This window comes from Primulina tabacum, chromosome 5 (assembly GCF_025594145.1).
Source record: "Primulina tabacum isolate GXHZ01 chromosome 5, ASM2559414v2, whole genome shotgun sequence".
NCBI lineage: Eukaryota > Viridiplantae > Streptophyta > Magnoliopsida > Lamiales > Gesneriaceae > Primulina > Primulina tabacum.
Genome location: NC_134554.1, coordinates 39,599,855 through 39,622,210, shown reverse-complemented (window position 1 = coordinate 39,622,210; position 22,356 = coordinate 39,599,855). Strand labels below are relative to the sequence as shown.

The 22,356-nt window shown below is 39.2% G+C and overlaps 2 protein-coding genes across 2 annotated transcripts in view; both read left to right on the top strand.

The window, feature by feature from the left end:
* The first annotated feature begins 1,343 nt into the window (after positions 1-1,343).
* LOC142547645 (germacrene A synthase-like) overlaps positions 1,344-22,356 on the top strand; it is a 38,562-nt gene continuing 17,549 nt past the window's right edge. The window contains exon 1 of the mRNA XM_075656025.1: positions 1,344-1,477. Coding sequence (XP_075512140.1) covers positions 1,382-1,477 — 96 coding nt within the window. The 5' untranslated portion in view covers positions 1,344-1,381. The remainder of the gene's footprint in view (positions 1,478-22,356) is intronic.
* On the top strand, positions 16,621-20,359 carry LOC142545073 (uncharacterized). The gene is made up of 5 exons (XM_075652053.1): positions 16,621-16,989; positions 18,824-18,885; positions 19,014-19,999; positions 20,110-20,310; positions 20,355-20,359. Exons 1-5 carry the CDS (start codon positions 16,801-16,803, stop codon positions 20,357-20,359), a joined length of 1,443 nt encoding a protein of 480 aa, XP_075508168.1. The 5' UTR covers positions 16,621-16,800.

Below are 22,356 nucleotides of genomic sequence, written 5' to 3'. Positions count from 1 at the left end.
ACGGACTAAATCAATAATTTATAATGTTTGGGAATTTGAGTGAAGATAATGGCTTGGATCAACACCTGCAAACAAGAAAGTAACTCGTTAATTTGCGCCGGAGGGATGTCCGACGTGGCCACTGCGATGCTTAAGTCAGCAGGTTTTAGATGAACACAAGCAATATTTGAGGGAAAATATGTAAGTGCTTTTAGTTCAAAGATCTCAGAATCAGTAAATGACTTTAATACCTGCTATTTATAGTGGAAGAATGGGTAGTTACCTCGATTATCACACCACCTACTAAGTCGGTTTATCATACTAGCTTCTGATGACTTCTTGGACACTCCAAACCCAAGTGGTTCTGACGGATTAGACTGCTTGTATCGATCACACTCGAGTGTGGTGCGATTCTCGAGGTGGCCTGGGTAGTTGGTTACCTGGGTACCTGTATGCGAAACCGGGTGGAGGAAAAGTACCCGGGCAGTTGGCTTCTGATCCGGGCTATTCAACCGATAACCCGGGTCATCATTAACCCGGAAATAGGTCGCCATTAACCCGGACCTTTACAGGGGTATCAACTATGTTTTATAGATATCATTCGACATTATCAGTCCATGAAAATGACCATGTTGCAAGAGTATCATTGTTTGAAGACACTGCTACAATGCTAATTAGAGTACCAATCAACGATTTCATCCAAATGATAACAAATAATTCAATTTAAAATATTTACTTTATTACTATAAATCATGATTTCATTTCATAAAATAATTAAAAAAAATAATAAAATGCATTTAATTATAGGAAAACATTTAAATTGACGGCTTGCAACTGCTCGAAGAAGCACAACCACAGAAATACGAATTTGTATTTAGATTAACCAAATATGGTGAAGATCAAAATGATGACCAATCAATTATAATACATGAATTGCAGAAAACAAAAAATGTGATAGTAGAAATAGATTAACCAAAGGAAATGATGAAGACGATAATCAAAGAGATACAAAAACGAAAAGGAAGATACATAACAACCCAACGAAAGATCAAACTACAACAAAAATTAACATAAAAATCGAAAAATCGAAGTGATTGAAATAACAGATGATGCAAAGTCATCAACATTTGTAAGTAAATAAACCAAAAGAGAAATACAAAACAAAAAGAAAAAGATAACGAGAAAAATAAAATTAATTATGATCTACAAAATAAAAGTATTACAAAATTATTTTTATTAACGTTATAGATAGGACAAAACCACGTTTTAAATTTTGAACCCGTTCATACATTGTCGCACACTTCTCAATTATAAATATAGGTAGTGAGTGCATTTGAATATCAAAGAATATAAGAATTGAAGCTCAAAAAAAATACCAATTTTAATATAATATAATCACAGAATGGCCCTATTTTCAGATGAATCTGTTCGATTGGTTGGCAACTTTTCTCCAAGCCTATGGGGAGAACAGTTCTTGAATTTTACATTTGATAATAAGGTATTTTATTTCAAGTCATTGAGTTTATTTGGTGTTCTACTTGCGAGATATTATTGTAGAGCCCAAAATCAGTACACGTATAACCCATGCATTTATTTAATTGCTAAATTATTTATTTAAATTTAAAATGAGCATTTGCCATGCATGACTTATTTAAATACATCATTTTAAATTAATTATGTTTATGTGATGCACGTCAAATGTTTTTCGAGTTTCATGTTTCAGGCGATCATCCGATACAATCGAGGAGAAGGGACCGGCGACGAGTTTGGCAATTTTTAAATGTGGTATTTTATTTTAAGTTAGAAAGGGACATTTTAAATGACTTATAAGTTTTAGTATTTTAAAAGTCTAATTTATTTATTTAGTGATTTAAGGGTTTAAAACTTTTAAAAGTTTAGCAAGTGTGTATTTTATTTTAAATTAGAGGATTTTAGTAAAGTGGATATTAGCTTGTTAATTGGTTTAATATTTTAAATTGCTTGATTAATTATTTACTTAAGCAATCTCCCCCTAATTACTCACTCACACACATGTTACACACACTCACACACACTTACATGTTTTTACACACACTAAAACCGATTAACACACACACACACAATTCAGATTTTTATTTTTTGAGAGAAACCTAGGGTTCTTCTAGCTAGTGGCAGACGCCCCTCCCTCCTCTAAGAATTCAGCAATTTTCGTCCCTTTTCTTCAAGGAAGATAGTGCCACGTTCGTCCCGGATCTTCTCTCGCTTCTTTCCCGCGTTGGAGTCGTCGTTTCGGTAACATTATTTATCAAAAGGCACGTATATTCTGTTATTTCTGCATCGATCTCGTCATATTATGCGTTGTGTCGTTATTTATGCGTAAAAATACATGTGTGATGTGTAGAAGTTTGAGCAATGATGTTTGGATCAATTTTGAAAAATATTTTGGATCACAAATCACGTTTTTGCTGTCTTTTCAAAAACTGCAATTTTTCGGTCGTAATTCTGAGGAAACATTCAACACAAAAATTGTATAACTTTTCGATAAATTCGATTTGACAGTAAATTCGAAATATTTGGATAAAAATTGAGTGAGATATGGCGTTTTTCGTGGGAGTGCTCAAACTGCATTTTTTCAGAAAATTATGTATTGATGCATTCATGAAGTTTTATCGTTGCAGGCTTCGTTGCGGATCGACGGGTGATCGTTGCTGCGTATAGGTATGCTTAGTATGATGTTGGATTGTTATTTGGATTGTCGGGTAGTGTCGATAGGCACTTGAATTCATTAGAAGCCGTAGAAAACGATTTGGGGTTAATTTCCTTGTTTTGAGTTGTATTGTGTTGTAGGGTGGATGTCGTTGTTTTGGGGTGGTCGTACGGGTTTGGATTCAAGGTTATAGTATCATAAGAAGGGTCTCGGGGTGTCGACTCTTGGTCGGGATGATCGAGTTAGGAGAAATAAGCCTTGAGTATATGAAATTTTCGTTGGTTCACGCGTACCAAGTCTGCACGGACCAGTACACGGACCCTGGCACGGGGTCCATGCCCTTGTTTCCTCCTTAGTGTTAGTAAACCGAGCCTACACGGACCCTTCGACGGACCCTGACACGGGGTCCGTGCCTTTGTTTCCTTGGAAGTGTCAAATTTGCGAGCCTACACGGACCCCTAGAAAGACCCTAGCACGGGGTCCGTGTCCTCACTTCTTTTCGAGCATTTATTTTCCGAACCTACACGGACCCATACATGGACCCGGGCACGGGGTCCGTGTACTTCATATTTTGGGAAAAAATTTAGACTTCACCGCAGGTTTTGTTTTGGGGTTTAAGATAATGGTTAGTACGATGATTAAAAGAGGTCAAGTTCCAAGGGAACTAAAATGTCATAAGCTACTTATTCACTTCGGGGGTGAGCTCGAGTACCTAAGTCTAACTTATGCAAGTTAAGTATTTCAAACTCATGTTAGTATGTGCAGTAGCGGCCCCAAGCGAGATCAAACGAATCCCTCAATGCCAAGTAAGTATGTTCGACGTGCAAAGGAAAATATTTTCATGTTTTTGAGGTATGCTAAATGTCTTGTGACCAAATTAAGAATGTGTTTGGAAGTCGGTGAACGTGGCCGAGGATCTCTCCACCCCGTTAAAGCACGAACGGGTTTAGATCAGGATTGGAAAGCATTAAAGCATGAACGGGGACCAATCCACCCGTTAAAGCATGAACGTGGATCTCATGTATGTGGCAGTGGATTCGTCCCTGTCAGCCCAGTACTGTGGTTTAGTCTTATCATGCGTATTATGTATGGGTCACTTGCTTTGAAACACGCCTCTACGCAAAATGATGAAGTTATGTATGTTCAAGTATGGAAGCATGTTTAAGAAAGTTTTATGTTTATGGCACATCTATGTATGTACGTATGCAAGTTCAAGTTTAAGGGCAAGTTCAAGTTCATGTATGTACGACCTATTTTAAAGTTGCGTGTGGTTTTATTATGTATTACTCGTTACTTCCAGTTTATATGTGTTGATTCTTTAGACTCACTAGACTTGATCGATGCAGATGAGGATGATTTCGAGGTGACTAGGGGTGGGGACCAAGGAGCTGGCTTGGACTGAGGAGGAGGCTAGACCCGAGGATCGCCCAAGTTTTTAAGCTTTTATGAAAATGTTCAAATACTTTGTCAAACTTTATTTTTAGATCTTTTGTTGCAACTACTTTTGGGGACGTACGGTTTACGTTATCGAAATTGAAGTTTGATTACTCTTTTAAGAATATTTTTTATTTTTTCGCAAATTTTAAGTAGTTTAAAGTACGGTACGTTATAGTTGGTATCAGAGCGGTGTTCTTGTAAAGGGTTATGCCTACTGCCAGTCGCAAGAAGCTCACGAAGTCACACCTCAAGTCTGTAAGTTTTAAAGTTTTAAATTTATGTTATGTAGTAAGCATGAAGTTCTGATTTCAGCATGTGCATATTTTTAAGTTCAAGTACGTGCATCTTATGTTATTGATATCATGTTCATGCATGTGGGGCTTACGTAGTGGGTAAATTCTGGAACAATATGCCTCCTAGACGTATGGTTAACCGGGAATCTAGGGAAGAGGACCGAGAGCCTCGAGATGAGGAGAGGGCCAATCCCCCACCTCCACTACCAGATATGTAGGCACAGATGATTGCAGGCATGACTCAGTTCTTCGCACAGTTTGCGGGGAACCAGGTAGTAGTGGATACAGGGGCGAGGCCCAGACCAGAGGCAATATACGAGATGTTCAGACGGATGAGCCCAAAGGAGTTCTCGGGGACCACTGACCCGATGATAGCTGAAGGATGGATTAAGTCCATCGAAGTAATCTTCGATTTTATGGAACTGACCGATGCAGATAGGGTCAGGTGTGCCACGTTCCTTCTGACAGGGGACGCCAGACTATGGTGGGAGAGTGCGTCAGTGGCAGTCAACTTGCAGGTGTTGCGTTGGAATGGTTTCAAGGAGGTATTCTACTCCAAGTACTTCACTGAAGAAGTACGGTCCAGACTGTCCAGGGAATTCATGACGTTGCGTCATGGGGATAGAAGCATGGTGGAGTTCGTGAGGAAGTTCGAAAGGGGGTGTCACTTTGTGCCCCTGATAGCTAACAATGCCCAGGGGAAGCTGAGGCATTTCATGGATGGGTTGCGGTCGATCTTGCGCCGTGATGTTCGGGTTGCTGGTCCGACTACCTATGTCGTGGCAGTATCTAGAGCCTTGCCGGCAGAGTAGGACCAGAGAGATATTGAGGCAGACAGACAGGGCAAGAGGCCCTATCAAGCCCCACATCAGCAGCAGCAACAACGACCTCAGTTTAAGAGGCCGTTCCAGGGGCAACCAGGGAAGAAACCCTATCAGGGACCACCGAAAGGCAAGGGCTCTGTTCCACAGCAGAAAGCTCCTCAGAGCCCGGAAGAGTACCCGGTGTGCCCGAAATGCAATCGCCAGCATCCGGGGAAGTGTTTGTATGGGTCAGGCAAGTGTTTCAAATGTGGAGCCAGTGACCACATGTTGAAAGAGTGCCCACAGTGGAGGCAGCCAACTCAGGGAAGAGTGTTCGCCATGCATGCACAGGAGGCGAACCCAGACACTACACTGCTGACGGGAAATATTTTCATCAAGAGATTAGCTACTAGGGCCTGGATGCGAATTATTCCGTGACAGTCCCATCAGGGGAAGAATTGTCAGCTACTAGCGTGGTCAGAGACATTGATCTCGAACTGCAAGGCCACCTGGTGTATGCAGATTTGATTGTGTTTCCGATGCCAGAATTCGACATTATCTTGGGTATGAACTAGCTGACGAAGAACCGAGTCCTGATTGATTTTCAGAAGAGATCAGTATTGATTAGACCGTTGTGCATGGAGCAGTTTCTATTTGAACCAGCAAGATGGAGGAGTTTTCCTCGCATGATCTCTTGCATGCAGACGCGGAAGTTTATTTCCAAGGGGTGTCAGGCTTTCTTGGCCAGCATCATTTCAACACCTGACATACCCACTCCGTCAATATCAGATCTGCCAGTAGTCAGAGACTTCCCAGACGTCTTTTCTGATGACGTCACAGGCCTTCCACCAGAGAGAGAGGTGGAGTTTGCAATCTATCTTATGCCAGGCACTGTGCCAATCTCTAAGGCACCGTACCGTTTAGCTCCAGCTAAGATGATAGAACTCAAACAGCAGATTCAAGAGCTCATTGACAAGGAATTTATCCGCCCTAGTTTCTCACCGTGGGGCGCACCAGTGCTCTTTGTGAAAAAGAAAGATGGGAGCGTGAGACTGTGCATCGATTACCGAGAGTTGAACAAAGTGACGATCAAGAATAAATACCCACTTCCTAGAATCGAAGACTTGTTTGATCAGTTGCAGGGAGCTACAGTGTTCTCTAAGATAGATCTTCGATCAGGGTATCACCAGCTGAAGGTGAAAGATGCAGATGTGCACAAGACAGCCTTCAGAACCAGATATGGGCATTACGAGTTCTTAGTGATGCCGTTTGGACTGACGAATGCTCCAACGATTTTTATGGACTTGATGAATTGAGTATTTCAGCCCTACCTAGATCAATTCGTCATAATATTCATTGACGATATTCTTATCTACTCGAAGAGCCATGAGGAGCACAACCAGCATTTGAGGACAGTTTTGCAGACCCTGCAGAGTCGTAAGTTATTTGCGAAGTTCAGTAAGTGTGAATTTTGGTTGGAGAAAGTAGTGTTTTTGGGTTATATAATATCTAGCAGCAGTATTGAGGTGGATCCAGCTAAAGTGGCAGCGGTTAAGGAATTGGTTGAGCCAAAGAATGCATCAGAAATCCGCAGTTTTCTGGGCTTAGCCGATTACTACCGTAAGTTTATTCTGGGATTTTCTTCGATAGCAGTGCCACTCACTTCACTGACCAAGAAAAATGCTAAGTTCGTGTGGAGCGATGGGTGTCAGAAGAGTTTCGATGCTTTGAAGTAAGCCCTCATTTCAGCGCCAGTGCAAGCCATGCCATCTGGGCAAGGAGATTTTGTGCTATACACCGATGCATCTAAGCTCGGGTTAGGCGCAGTGTTGATGCAGCATGGTCGGGATATAGCTTATGCTTCTTGGCAGTTGAAGGTGCATGAGAAGAATTACCCGACTCATGATCTTGAGTTAGCCGCCATTGTCTTTGCTTTGAAGATTTGGAGACATTATTTGTACGGCGAGAAATTCCAGATATTCACTGATCACAAGAGTCTCAAATATTTCTTCACGCAGAAAGAGCTGAATATGAGATAGAGACGGTGGTTGGAGTTAGAAAAAGATTACGATTGCGAAATTAGCTACCATCCGGGAAAAGCTAATGTTGTCGCAGACGCCTTGAGCAGAAAGGTGGCAGTTGTAGCTCAGTTATCAGTGCATAGACCTCTTCAGTTTGAGATTCAGAGGTTTGGGTTAGAGGTTTATCCCAAGGGCAGAGCTCCTAGACTATCTAATCTGATAGTCAAATCCGATTTGCTAGACTGAATCCGTACAGGACAGCCTTCAGATGAGCAGTTGCAGAAATGGAGGCTGAAAGATGAAGCTAAGGGCAGTGTACCCTACACAGTGTCAGATTGTATTTTGAGATACAGAGGTAGAATGTGGGTGCCTAATGTTGATTCGATCAGAGAGGATATTCTAACAGAGGCACATGCATCTCCGTATTCAATCCACCCAGGAGGTGCCAAGATGTACAAGGATATGCAGATTTTGTATTGGTGGCCAGGGATGAAACGAGACATCCTTCGGTTTTTGTCTGAATGCCTCACTTGTCAGCAAGTGAAGGCAGAGCACCAAAGGCCAGCAGGGATGCTTAAGCCACTCCCTATCCCCGAGTGGAAATGGGAGAATATCACCATGGACTTCGTTGTTGGCTTGCTGATATCAGTCAGAGGATCCAATGCCATTTGGGTCATAGTGGATCGACTCACTAAGTCAGCGCACTTCTTGCTAGTAAAGACTACTTTCTCCATGACGCAGTACGCGGAGCTTTATATCAAGGAGATAGTCCGATTGCATGGGATCCCAGTTTCTATTGTGTCCGACAGGGATCCGAGGTTTACATCGTCCTTTTGGAAGAATTTGCATGCAAACATGGGGACGAAGTTGTTATTCAGTACAACATTTTACCCGCAGACAGATGGCCAATCTGAGCGAATGATTCAGATTTTAGAGGATTTATTGCGAGCATGTATGATCGATTTCCATGGGACTTGGGAATCGAAGCTACCTCTAGTGGAGTTTACATATAACAACAGTTTCCAAGCATCTATAGGTATGGCTCCCTACGAGGCATTGTATGGAAGGAAGTGCACATCACCAATTCATTGGGATGAGGTTGGTGAGAGAGCCGAACTTGGTCCAGAGATAGTTCAGCACACTGCAGATGTGGTGGTCAAGATTCGAGACAGAATGAAGACCGCCCAGAGTTGCCAATAGAGCTATGCCGATAAGAGGAGAAGAGATCTAGAGTTTGCAGTGGGCGATCACGTTTTCGTAAAGATAGCACATATGAAGGGTATTATGCGATTTGGTAAAAGAGTCAAGCTGAGTCCGAGGTTTATTGGACCGTTCGAGATTCTTGACAGAGTTGGGACACTAGCTTATCGTGTTGCCCTCCCGCCGAATCTGGCCGGGGTACACAATGTGTTCCATGTTTCAATGCTGAGGAAGTATCTAGCTAATCCATCGCTTGTTTTGAGCTACGAGCCGTTGCAGTTGGCTCCAAACCTGTCTTATGAGGAAAGACCTGTTCAAATACTAGACCGACAGGAGTGCAGACTTCGGAACAAGGTGACCAAGTTGGTCAAAGTCCAGTGGCTGAATCAATCAGTAGAGAAAGCCACATGGGAAACCGAGACGAATATGAGGAATCGCTACCCGGAATTGTTCGGTAAGATTTAATTTCGAGGACGAAATTTATATAAGTGGGGGAGGAACTGTAGAGCCCAAAATCAGTACACGTATAACCCATGCATTTATTTAATTGCTAAATTATTTATTTAAATTTAAAATGAGCATTTGTCGTGCATGACTTATTTAAATGCATCATTTTAAATTAATTATGTTTATGTGATGCACGTCAAACTTTTTTCGAGTTTCATGTTTTAGGCGATCATCCGATACGGGATCGAGAAGAAGGGACTGGCGACGAGTTTGGCAATTTTGAAATGTGGTATTTTATTTTAAGTTAGAAAGGACATTTTAAATGACTTGTAAGTTTTAGTATTTTAAAAGTCTAATCTATTTATTTAGTGATTTAAGGGTTTAAAACTTTTAAAAGTTTAACAAGTGTGTATTTTATTTTAAATTAGAGGATTTTAGTAAAGTGGGTATTAGCTTACCATTTTTATTAGCTTGTTAATTGGTTTAACATTTTAAATAGCTTGATTAATTATTTACTTAAGCAATTTCCCCCTAATTACTCACTCACACACATGTTACACACACTCACACACACTTACATGTTTTTACACACACTAAAACCGATTAACACACACACACACACAATTCAGATTTTTATTTTTTGAGAGAAACCTAGGGTTCTTCTATCTAGTGGCAGCCGCCCCTCCCTCCTCTAAGAATTCAGCAATTTTCGTCCCTTTTCTTCAAGGAAGATAGTGCCACGTTCGTCCCGGATCGTCTCTCGCTTCCTTCCCGCGCCGTAGTCGTCGTTTCGGTAACGTTATTTATCAAAAGACACGTATATTCTGTTATTTCTGCATCGATCTCGTCATATTATGTGTTGTGTCGTTATTTATGCGTAAAAATACATGTGTGATGTGTAGAAGTTTGAGCAATGATGTTTGGATCAATTTTGAAAAATATTTTAGATCACAAATCACGTTTTTGATGTCTTTTCAAAAACTGAAATTTTTCGGTCGTGATTCTGAGAAAACCTTCAACCTAAAAATTGTAGAACATTTTGATACCTTCGATTTGACAGTAAATTCGAAATATTTGGATAAAAATTGAGTGAGTTATGGCATTTTTCGTGGGAGTGCTCAAACTGCATTTTTTCAGAAAATTATGTATTGATGCGTTTTTGAAGTTTTATCGTTGCAGGCTTCGTTGGGGATCGACGGTTGATCGTTGCTACGTATAGGTATGCTTAGTATGATGTTGGGTTGGTATTTGGATTGCCGGGTAGTGTCGATAGGCACTTGAATTCATTAGCTTCAATGTCACGCCCCGGGACGGGGGTTAGTTGACACCGGCGTTGCTCTCAAATTTACATTCGAAAACAACAAGCCTCAGAAGTACGAAATTCAGAAACCAGTCTTTTTATTCATAATACGAAGTAATTCATTGTCTGATACAAACTCGAATCACTAATGTTTTACAGCGGAAATGTAAAACAGACATAACATTGCTTCTACAGATACAGCGGAAAATATAATCTAAAACTGAAAGTGACAGTCTTCTTCTTCACCATCCCCAAAATTGGTTCTGCTCCTCTGCTTCTAATATTTCTTCATCGTTCTTATCTGAGATGTTTTGGTGGGTGAGTGATATGATTGTCACTCAGTAAGCAGGGGTGGGAATAACTCCCAATTTCGAAATCGTTTTCAACAGAAACAGTAATACAATAATATACAGAAACTCTTTATTTCAGAACAGAAATCAGTATTCAGAAATCAGTAATCGGGAATCAGTATTCGGTATTCAGAAATCATAATTTAACAAGTAAGCACTGAGCACATTCGTGAATTTCATGGCTAAACTGATATCAGTCCCCTATATGTTCTCTCCTCTAAGGGGTGAGGCCAGTAATCAGTAATCAGTAATGTTCAGAATATATATTCCTACCATTAGTTCACTAAGTTTCAGTGCTTCGAAATCAGATATCAGGATTCAAGAATATACTTTGCTTTAAAACAGAAATCATCAAACGGTTTTCAAGATATTTATACATAAGCCCACTTACAGTAATTTGTTAAAAGTGTTTCGGTTGAAATCTGAAATCTGCTTGTTCTTGCTACTGGTTTCTGCTGCTCGAAAATCAGCATCCTCTTAGCTCGAAAATTTCAGTAATAATCTCAAGTTTGTGTAACACCAATTCAGGGACTTGAGGCTGTTATTTATAGGCCGAAATCTGACTGTTAGGCTCCCTATTAATGGCCATAATCTGCATTTAACAGCCTTGATTCCATTTTAAATGCTTCAGTTACAAGTCATGAGTTGTATTAGTAACTGTCTGCTGGAATCTCGTTCTTCTGCTGCTGGATTATATCTGCTGGAATTCTATCTGTTGGAAAATATCAAATTCTGAATATCAACTGATGCTGGACTTGTTATCTTCTGCTGGAATTTTTCCTTGCTACTGAATATTGCTAGCTGCTGTAAATATTAACTTCTGCTGGAGTTTTGCATAGCTGCTGAAATGCTGAAAATTCGGGTCCTCACATCCCTCCCTCCTTATGAGAAGTTTTGTCCTCGAAACTTGGCTATACGTGATCCTCGAAGAGATAAGGGTATTGCCCTCGCATCTTTTCTTCCAATTCCCACGTAGCTTCTCTTTCGGTGTGGTTGGACCATTGTACTTTGACATATGTAATAGTTCGTCTCCTCAGTACTTGGTCTTTGTTATCCACAATACGAATCAGAATTCCTTCGTACTTCAATTCTTCATTTAAATTGCCCTCGACCAGAAGTGGTCCGGCTTCAAGAACATGACTTGGATCGGAAATATATCTTCTTAGCTGCGATACGTGGAAAACATTGTGGATCCTTGACATATCGGGTGGAAGTGCTAATCTATAAGCAAGTGTCCCCACTTTCCCAAGAATCTCAAATGGTCCGACGTATCTGGGATTCAGTTTCCCAGCCTTATTGAATCGGATTACACCCATGGGTGACACTTTCACATATGCCTTCTCTCCAACTTCAAATTCCACGGGCCTTCTTTTCATGTCAGCTCAGCTTTTCTGTCGATCTTGTGCAGCTTTTAGTCGCTCTTTGATCATAGCAACTTTATCTACTGTTTCTTGTATCAATTCGGGTCCAACGATGGCTATTTCCCCGACTTCATCCCAATATAGTGGTGATCGACATTTTCGTCCATACAAAGCTTCGTATGGTGCCATTCCAATGCTGGTGTGGTAACTATTATTGTATGCGAACTCGATTAAGGGCAGTTGTTCGCTCCAATTACCACTGAATTCTAGAGCACAAGCTCTCAACATGTCTTCTAGAGTCTGAATTGTCCTCTCTGTTTGGCCATCGGTCTGAGGGTGATATGCCGTACTAAGAGTAACCTTAGTCCCCATAGCTTGTTGTAAGCTCTTCCAAAAGCGGGATGTAAACCTCGGATCTCTGTCTGATAGTATGCTAGCTGGAACTCCATGCAATCGTACGATCTCATTCATGTTCAATGTTGCTAGCTTGTCCAAATTATAGTTCATGCGGACAGGTAAGAAATGTGCAGATTTTGTGAGTCTATCTACGATCACCCAGATGCCATCATGACTTTGTCTAGACTTTGGTAACCCGACAACAAAGTCCATGGAAATATGTTCCCATTTTCATTCAGGGATTTCTAATGGTTGAAGAAGTCCACCAGGTTTCTGGTGTTCTGCTTTGACTTGTTGGCACACGTGACACTTGGAGACATATGTCGCAACATCCTTTTTCATTCCATTCCACCAGAAATTCTTCTTCATGTCTCTGTACATCTTGGTACTGCCAAGATGCACTGAAAATTTTGACTTATGTGCTTCAGACATTACTTCTTGTCGAATGTCATCGATGTCTGGTACACACAATCTTCCTTTCATCCATAAGGTTCCTTTGTTGTTTGTCTCGAAATCTGGTGATTTCCCTTCTTTGGCCTGCTCTTTCAGTTTCACCAAAGCGGAATCTCTATCTTGACTTATCTTGATTGTCTCTCGAAGACAAGGTTGTGCTGAAAGTGACGTTAGGATTACCTTGCTCATATCTTTCCGACTCAAAGCGTCTACTACCTTGTTGGCTTTACCTGGGTGGTAGCTTATCGTCAAGTCGTAATCCTTCATGAGTTCAATCCACCGTCTCTGTCTCATATTTAATTCCTTTTGAGTGAACAAATACTTGAGACTTTGATGATCGGTGAATATTTCACACTTAGCACCATATAAATAGTGTCTCCAAATCTTTAATGCAAACACCACGGCTGCTAGCTCGAGGTCATGTGTTGGGTAATTCTGTTCATACGGCTTCAATTGTCTCGACGCGTATGCAATCACCCTTCCCTCTTGCATGAGTACACATCCTAAACCTCCTTTAGATGCATCACTGTAGATTGTGAAGTCTTTGTCTTCCATCGGTAATACCAACACTGGCGTGGAGGTAAGTTTCTTCTTCAAAGTCTCGAAGCTTTGCTCACATTTTTCACTCCATTGAAACTTAGAATTCTTCTGTGTGAGCTTGATGAGAGGTATGGCTATTGAAGAAAATCCTTCAACAAATTTTCGGTAATAGCCTGCTAGTCCCAAGAAACTTCGAATTTCGGTCGCATTCTTTGGTCGGGGCCAATCTGAGATTGCCTCTACTTTCTTTGGGTCCACAGAGACTCCTGCTGCTGATATTATGTGTCCCAAGAATGTGACGCTCTCTAGCCAGAATTCGCATTTCTTGAATTTGGCGTAAAGTTCCTTTTCTCTCAGCATCTGGAGGGTAAGACGAAGATGTTCTTTGTGGTCTTCTTCACTTGACGAATATACTACAATATCGTCGATGAATACCACAACAAACTTGTCAAGAAATGGCTTGAACACTCTGTTCATGAGATCCATGAATACTGCCGGAGCGTTTGTTAACCCGAACGGCATCACTGTGAACTCATAATGTCCATATCTTGTTCTGAAGGCTGTCTTCGGAATATCGTCTGATTTGACCTTGAGTTGGTGATAGCCTGACCTTAAGTCGAGCTTGGAAAAGACCGTAGCTCCCTTGAGTTGGTCAAACAAGTCATCTATCCTTGGAAGTGGTATTTATTCTTGATTGTGATCTTATTCAGTTCTCTGTAATCGATACACAATCTCATGCTTCCGTCCTTCTTTTTAACAAATAGGACAGGAGCTCCCCACGGAGATGCGCTTGGCCGTATCTGCTTCTTATCCAACAATTCTTGAAGTTGCTCTTTGAGTTCTTTCAACTCTGCCGGAGCCATTCGGTATGGTGCCTTTGAGATTGGTGCAGCATTGGGTACTAAATTAATCTCAAATTCCCCTTCGCGATCGGGAAGTTCGCCAGGGATTTCTTCAGGAAAGACATCCGGAAACTCTTGTACTACCGGAATCTCTTCTAGTGTCAGTGTGGTTCTTTCTTTCTTTACCTCGCTTAACATAGCCAGGTAAACTTCTTCTCCACTTTTCATGGCTTTCCAAGTTTGAGAAGCAGAAAGAAGAGTCTTTCGTTCTTTTGTCTTGCCATGAAATAAAAGTTTCTCTTGGCGTGGAGTTTGGATGGTTACCGTCTTTCCATGACAGTCCACTAAAGCATGATTCTTGGCTAACCAATCCATCCCAAGAATTACGTCGAATTCCACCATGTTTAGTTTGATTAGGTTTGCCTTGAAATTCTGATCTTCTATGAGAACACTAATATTCCGCGAGTTTCTAAAATTCGATTCGCAGGAGTTGCTACTCTATATGGTTCTTCTAAGTTATCTGGCTTAGCTCCTAACTTCTTGGCAAATCTCTTAGACATGAATGAATGCGTAGCACCACAATCAAATAACACATAAGCAGGTATATTATTGATTAGAATGGTACCAGCTACGACATCATTCGAGTAGTCAGCCTCTTCTTGAGTTATAGCATAGATTCGAGCATTTGGCTTATTCTCCTTTGGCTTATTTGGAGTTGTCCCACCTGCTGGACCATTCCTTGGATCTGGAAAAGGGCATTGAGCAATGCGGTGGCCCATCTTTCCACAACGGAAACAAGCTCCAGAATTCTTACGGCATTCACCAGTATTTTTGAATCCAAATTTCGGCACTTGACTCCCTCTTTGCTTGATGGAGAAGAAATGGTTCCTTTAGCTGGATTACTGGTGAATTGGTTACTTGAAAACCTAGGCCTCTTGAATTGTTAGCCCGGTTGGTACTGGCTTGACTGAGGACGTTTGAGTGCTTCGAAATCAGATATCAGGATTCAAGAATATACTTTGCTTTAAAACAGAAATCATCAAACGGTTTTCAAGATATTTATACATAAGCCCACTTACAGTAATTTGTTAAAAGTGTTTCGGTTGAAGTGTGAAATTTGCTTGTTCTTGCTATTGGTTTCTGCTGCTCGAAAATCAGCACCCTCTTAGCTCGAAAATTTCAGCAATAATCTCAAGATTTGTGTAACACCAATTCAGGGACTTGAGGCTGTTATTGATATGCCGAAATCTGACTGTTAGGCTCCCTATTAATGGCCATAATATGCATTTAACAGCCTTGATTCCATTTTAAATGCTTCAGTTACAAATCATAAGTTGGATTAGTAACTGTCTGTTGGAATCTCGTTCTTCTGCTGCTGGATTATATCTGCCGCAATTTTCCCTTGCTACTGAATATTGCTAGCTGCTGTAAATATTAACTTCTACTGGAGTTTTGTATAGCTGCTGAAATGCTGAAAATTCGGGTTCTCACAGAAGCCGTAGGAAACGATTTGGGGTTAATTTCCGTGTTTTGAGTTGTATTGTGTCGTAGGGTGGATGTCGTTGTTTTGGGGTGGTCGTACGGGTTTTGGATTCAAGGTTATAGTATCCTAGGAAGGGTCTCGGGGTGTCGACTCTTGGTCGGGATGATCGAGTTAGGAGAAATAAGCCTTGAGTATATGAAATTTTCGTTGGTTCACGCGTACCGAGTCTTCATCGTTTCTTGGTGATTTACAGCTTTTTAATTGGGTTTATATATTGCTGAGATGACATTATTTAGCAATTTATGTATTCCGCTTCTTGTCCGTGTGTGAGCTGTGGATATGTTTTTACAGTTCCAATTTCTTGAATAATTCGGTGTTTTCCTATTTTTGAGGTTCTTGATGGTGACTATTAGTTATGTTGTGTTTGTATCATTGTGTATTGCAATATATACAGAGGGCCACCCATAGCCCATATATTTTTTTCTCGGGCCTTTTTGTGATTTGTCTTGTATTGATCCTTATGATAAGGATCCATATCAAGATATTAGCACGAGGAAATAGATCATATGATAAGGATTGTTTTCATTGGAAGAATTTAAAAATTATCCGGATTGACTGTGGAAGATTTAATTAGAGAGGAATTGTTGCTCATCAAAACATACAAGTTGGTTCAATAATATATATCTTTGTTGTTTGTTGATTTGCACAGATAAAGATCACGTTACTTTGTTTCAAGAACATTGTGAAACAAATAAGATTTGGCAAGTGTTCAAGGAATTATTGATTTTATCGTTATTAATTTTTGTTTTTTTTTTTAAATTATAATGTAGTTATAAATGGTAATTTATAATCAGAATTATCAAATATAATAATAGTTTTTTGTTGTTGTTGATTTTATATTTATCATTTAACAAAGAAATTGTCATTCTATTTTTTGAGTTTGATGCCAGCACCAACTTATATGTCAAACCAAATTCTGACATAGATTAATTGTTAGTTTTCATTGTAATTTTAAAAATATAAGAAATAATGTCAGATTGTTGGAAAAATTACTTGTGAATTTAATAATCGAGGTGTCGACAGTATTAGGGGATTTTTTATGTGATCTTCCATACTCACCCCCTACTAGCCTCTGCTCTAAATTGTCCAGTTTAGTGATAGAAGCGTAAAAAAAGCTGTATGCTCGAATCTTCTGAGATTTAGATATACATGCATGTTTTTAATGGCATTTTACATGTTATTTTCCATTGTCAATATTTTTCTCTCTTTATGGACTATGTTATGATTCATAGCTGGATGATTTTCATCATGTTACCCCATCATCTTCTTGCTTCTCTGTTGCCAATGCAAGGATCAACTAATAGAATATTTTTAAAATCGGCCGCACCTACACGACAGGTCAAGTATACTCTTTCTAATGTTTGCAGATAATGCTTTCTTTCCTTTGGTTAATTTTAATTGTTCTTGAATTTTTATATTAAGAATTTGAGTACTACATGCCGATATCTATGAATACTTAAATGTCTTTTTTCGAGCATTATAAAAGTTTAATTTAATAAACCATGGCTATATATACATAAACAATTTAGTGACGTGCGTATGGTTCTTTATTTAATTTGCATACATTAATTTATATTTTAATAAAATTTTAGAATTAATATATAGTGATATTAAAATATTTTGTTAATTTAATATAAACTACAGTATTCTAATTATGTATGTATAAATAAAAATAATGTAAAAAAGGTAAAAAGTTAATTAATATATTTGGAATTTAACATAATTAAATTGATAATTTGATTAGTAATTTTAATCTAAGACCAAATTTAATTATGGTAATTCATAGGAAATAATCTCTCTTATTTGACATTTTATAATGGGAATTCGCCCAAAACACATTCATATGGCGTGAAAAATTAATGTCTCACAACTCTTATCAGGTTTAATTGAAATAATTAATGTCAATACTAAATGTCATGCCATTGCAGATTTAATGCTTACGCAAGTATGCTGTTTTATTTAGTACTGTGTAATTTTAGAGAAGATTTAAGAAATTACCTTTTGACCAAGATTTTGAGACATAACCAGTTCAATTTTGTTTACTAGTATGACTTTTCAAACAGTCATTTTTTTCCCATTTTATGTGGCAATGACGTGTGAATCCACCAATTTTTATTGTACAAAAAAGAGAACTTAATATTATATGTTTAAGTAGTTTTTCATTGTCTTTATCTTTCTTTAATATATTTCTAGATCTAACTTGAACAATACTTTTCATAGTCAGTGAGTTGCCATTATTGTAATTGTAACGTCCCAGATTCGACGACTGTATTCACTGTACCAAAACGAGTCTTTCAGCGTGCTTATGTCCTCACTCACACGCACCCTAGGAAACTTTCCAGGAGATCACCCATCCCAAAATTGCTCCAAGTCAAGCACGCTTAACTTTGGAGTTCATATGTGATGAGCTACCGAAAAGAAGATACACCTTCGTGATATGAGTAGTACATATAAAATCTTTTAAACCCTCTTCAACTGTACATTCCATTACATTGAACAGTCTCGGAATCCCTCTCATTCCAGTGTGGGATCGGTTTATTCATGTTCCCTCCACCTAGAAGCCTGCCAGGAGCCGCTCATTGTCCGTGCAAACTCATGGCACCGACGATCACCCCCCGCCCTCTTCGGCCCCAGGCCTCACATTCCCACCAGCTTCCGCTTGGTTCGTCCCCGAACCACACCGTACTAAGAGAGATCGGCTCTGATACCATTCTGTCACGCCCCGAGCCCGGGCCGCGGCTGCGTGACTGCACAATGGGCCCCTATAGCAACTACTTCGTATTCGTCCTCGCAATGGTAACAGTGCTACGTGCATGGGAGCCACCTCTTGAACCTGCGGGCAAAGTGCTACATGACTGGAGCCACCTCTTGAACCTGTAGGAGCCACCTCTAGATTCTCGACGCTGGTGGATCGAGGGGTCAGGCCGCGACGAGAACGTCACGTTCTGAAAGAGGGGTGATTGTGATACCCTTGTCCCACATCTTAAAAATGAAAGATTTAAAATGAATTTATAATGGCTTATAATGGACTTCTATAGCAACTTGGATTAATCATTTTCGTAAAAAGAGGACGAATACGAAGTAATTGCTATAGGGGTCTATTGTGCAGTCACGCAGCCGCGGGCCCGAGCTCGGGACGTGACACTAATACTATGAACACTTACTTATACAGGGGATATTGCTTGGATTAGCTAACACTGCTGGAGTTCTGAAGTGTGCTCAATCTGTGTGCATGTATAAATATTAATTGTGTGTATTATTTTGACATAGATGGTAAATACTACTTTGACACACGATTTTTATTTGTTTAAAATATAATGATGTATGGATAAGTTTTTTTGTATTTAATACAAATGAAAAAGGTTTGTTCAAGAGATGGATAAGGAATGGATGCATCTGCCTTCTAGGCTTGTACCCGAGTATGAAGAAGGGGTAAAAAAATTTATAGCACAAGCTAGGAACTATGCAAAAACACGTGAAGTAATCTTATGTCCTTGCAAGCGTTGTAAAAATAAGAAGTATATGAAATTTGACCAAGTGTACGGCCACTTAATTATTAAGGGGTTCGATCCTTCTTACACTATTTGGGTTTTCCATGGTGAAACTTATAACTCACAATCTCAAGCTGAAGGTAGTTCAGGAGGAGTTCAGACAAAGGATGAAAGTAGAGAGGCATATCACTTAAATAAGGATGTTTTTTTGCCGGAAGAAGAGGTTGGACACACTATGTCTGAGGCAAAAGATTATGAGTTTGATGATTTATTAAAAGATGCAGAAACTACTCTCTTCCCTGGTTGTACATCTTACACAAAGTTGTCAGCAGTCGTCACACTATACAATTACAAGTCTACTAATGGTCACACAGACAATAGTTTCAATGAGTTCCTTAAGATATTACGTGACATGATTCCAGAAAACAACACACTTCCAGAAACTGTTTATACGATGAGAAAGTTGTTGAAACCATTTGATTTAGGATATGAGAAGATTCATGCTTGCCCAAATGATTGTTGTATATTTAGAAAGGAGCTTCAAGATCTGGACTCGTGTCCAAAGTGTGGATCCTCAAGATGGAAGATAGACAAAGTCACCACCAAAGTTTGCAAAGGAGTTTCTGCAAAGGTCCTATGGTATTTTCTAGTGATACCAAGACCGAAAAGGAAGTTTAAATCAAAAGAAAAGGCTGAAGAGTTGATTTGGCACTCCAAACACAAAAGTCAAGATCATATGATGCGTCGTCCAGTTGATTCAGTAGCTTGGGATACAATAGATCATAAGTGGCCTGATTTTGCATCAGATCCTAGAAATCTCCGCCTTGGTCTTGCAACAGATGGATTCAACCCTTTTGGTGACCTTAGTTCCAGATATAGTTGCTGGCCAGTTATTTTGGTCAATTATAACCTTTCTCATTGTTGTGCATGACAAAGGAAAATATTATGCTGACATTAATGATTCTAGGTCCGAAGCAACCAGGAAATGATATAGATGTATACTTGGAACCCCTTGTGGAGGATTTGAAGGAGTTGTGGGACACTGGTGTGGAGGCATATGATGCATTTAGCAAGTCAATGTTCAATCTGAAGGCTATTTTGATGTGGACAATCAATGATTTTCCAGCTTATGGAAACCTAGCTGGATGTGCCACAAAAGGGAAACTTGGTTGCCCAATATGTGGTGAAAACATATGTTCTATGTGGCTTAAGTATAGTAGAAAGTTCGCATACTTAGGCCACATGAGATTTTTTGATCTTAATCATTCATTTAGTCAGAAAAAGAAGTGGTTTAATGGGAAAAAAGAGAGTAAAGGGAAACCTAGACATTTGAATGGGTTAGAAATTGCCGATACATTGAAAGATATTGAAAATGACTGGGGTAAAAATCAAAAGGGTGAGACTGTCAACACTTTGAGGAAAAAGAGGAAGAAGCTTGATAGTTCAAAAGAGGTACAAAAACCAGTTCAAAGGTGGAAAAAAAGTCAATTTTTTTCGATTTGCCATATTGGAGTGTAAGTTATTTCGCAATCTATTCATTAGCTTTTGCAAATTTTTTTATTTTTTGTTCCTAAATTTTTAGAAATATTCTGAACTAACACTATGAAACTTGTTTATGGTTATCTTTAGGGCCTCCTGCTACGTAATAACATAGATGTGATGCATGTTGAAAAGAATGTCTGCGAGAATATCATAGGCACATTGTTAAAACTGAAGGAAAAATCCAAAGATGGTGTGAATGCTCGCAAAGATTTGGTACACTTAAAAATAAGAAAAGAATTACATCCTCAAGAAAAAGGAGAAAATAAATATCATTTACCTGCTGTCCTGTACACACTGTCTAAAAAAGAAATGGATGTATTTTGCTCTAGGTTGAAGAAAATAAAGTTACCTGATGGATATAGCTCAAATATTGGTAACTGTGTTTCTGTAGAAGATCGTAAGCTTATTGGGCTGAAATCTCATGATTCTCATGTTCTGATGCAACAATTGCTATCAGTAGCATTGAGAGATATTCTACCGAAAGGTCCACGCAATGCTATATTTCTGTTGGGTGCATTTTACAATGAATTATGTCAAAGAATATTAGATAGGAACCATTTAGAACAACTCGAGGAGAATATTGCTGAAATTCTATGCATGTTGGAAAGGTATTTTTCATCCGCTTTCTTTACGATCTCGGTTCACTTGACAATTCATTTAGCAAGAGAGACTCGCTTGTGTGAGCCAGTCCAATTCCGTTGGATGTATCCATTTGAAAGGTATTAAGTAATCATTAATCTTTTTGATAAATTTTATATTTTTCTATCAACACTTATTTCATGTGAATTTTGCTTTGTGATTTAGATTTATGAAAATACTAAAAGGGTATGTGAAGAACAGGGCAAGACCAGAAGGTTGTATATCTCAGTGTTACTTGGCAGAAGAACGAATGGCATTTTGTAGTGCTTATATAAAAAAATGCTTCTAGTATTGATGTTCGTTCTAATAGGAATGATGATTTGGAAGATGGATTATTAGAAGGTCGGCCAATTTCTAAAGGGATAGAAAAGATTTTAGAGGATCACGTGTTACAAGCTGCATATCGATATGTGTTGTTCAATACTGCAGAAGTTGAACCTTACTTACAGTGAGTGTAGTTAGTTTCATACTGTTAGTCTTGATTTATTACATATCTTGTGTATTCTAACATCTTCATGATATTTATTTTAATTAGGATGCACATTGACGAGCTTAAACAAACAGATCATCGTTTCTTAAGTAATGAAACATTGTTACAAAAGCAACATATGGAAACATTTGCTGAATGGCTATACAAACAGGATCATGTCAACTCTTCAGACCGAATTCAAGGGCTATCACATGGTCCAAGAAAGCACGTTACATCTTATACGGGGTATATTGTAAATGGCATCGGTTCCACACAATTGATGTTGGAAGGTCGACACAAAATAGTGGTGTTTCAATTGAAGCTGATACTGTTTGTCAATCTAATGCTAATGAAAGTTCACATACAGTAGGAAAACTATCATACTATGGGGCTATACGAAATATTGTTTTGCTAGACTACTATTCTTTCAAAATGCCTGTTTTTAGGTGTGATTGGGTCAATCCTGGAACTGGTATCAAAATTTAAGATGGTTTTACACTGGTCAACTTACAACAAGGACTAAAAACTTTTGAAAGTGATCTATTCATTTTAGCATCACAAGCA

Excerpts from the sequence above, each read along its gene's own strand:
- LOC142545073 (XM_075652053.1), top strand. The coding sequence starts at position 16,801 with ATGCATGTTTTTAATGGCATTTTACATGTTATTTTCCATTGTCAATAT. Across the intron at positions 18,886-19,013 it reads TGTGCTCAATCTGTGTGCAT|GTTTGTTCAAGAGATGGATA; the intron begins GTATAAATATTA and ends CAAATGAAAAAG. Across the intron at positions 20,000-20,109 it reads AGATGGATTCAACCCTTTTG|GTCCGAAGCAACCAGGAAAT; the intron begins GTGACCTTAGTT and ends TAATGATTCTAG.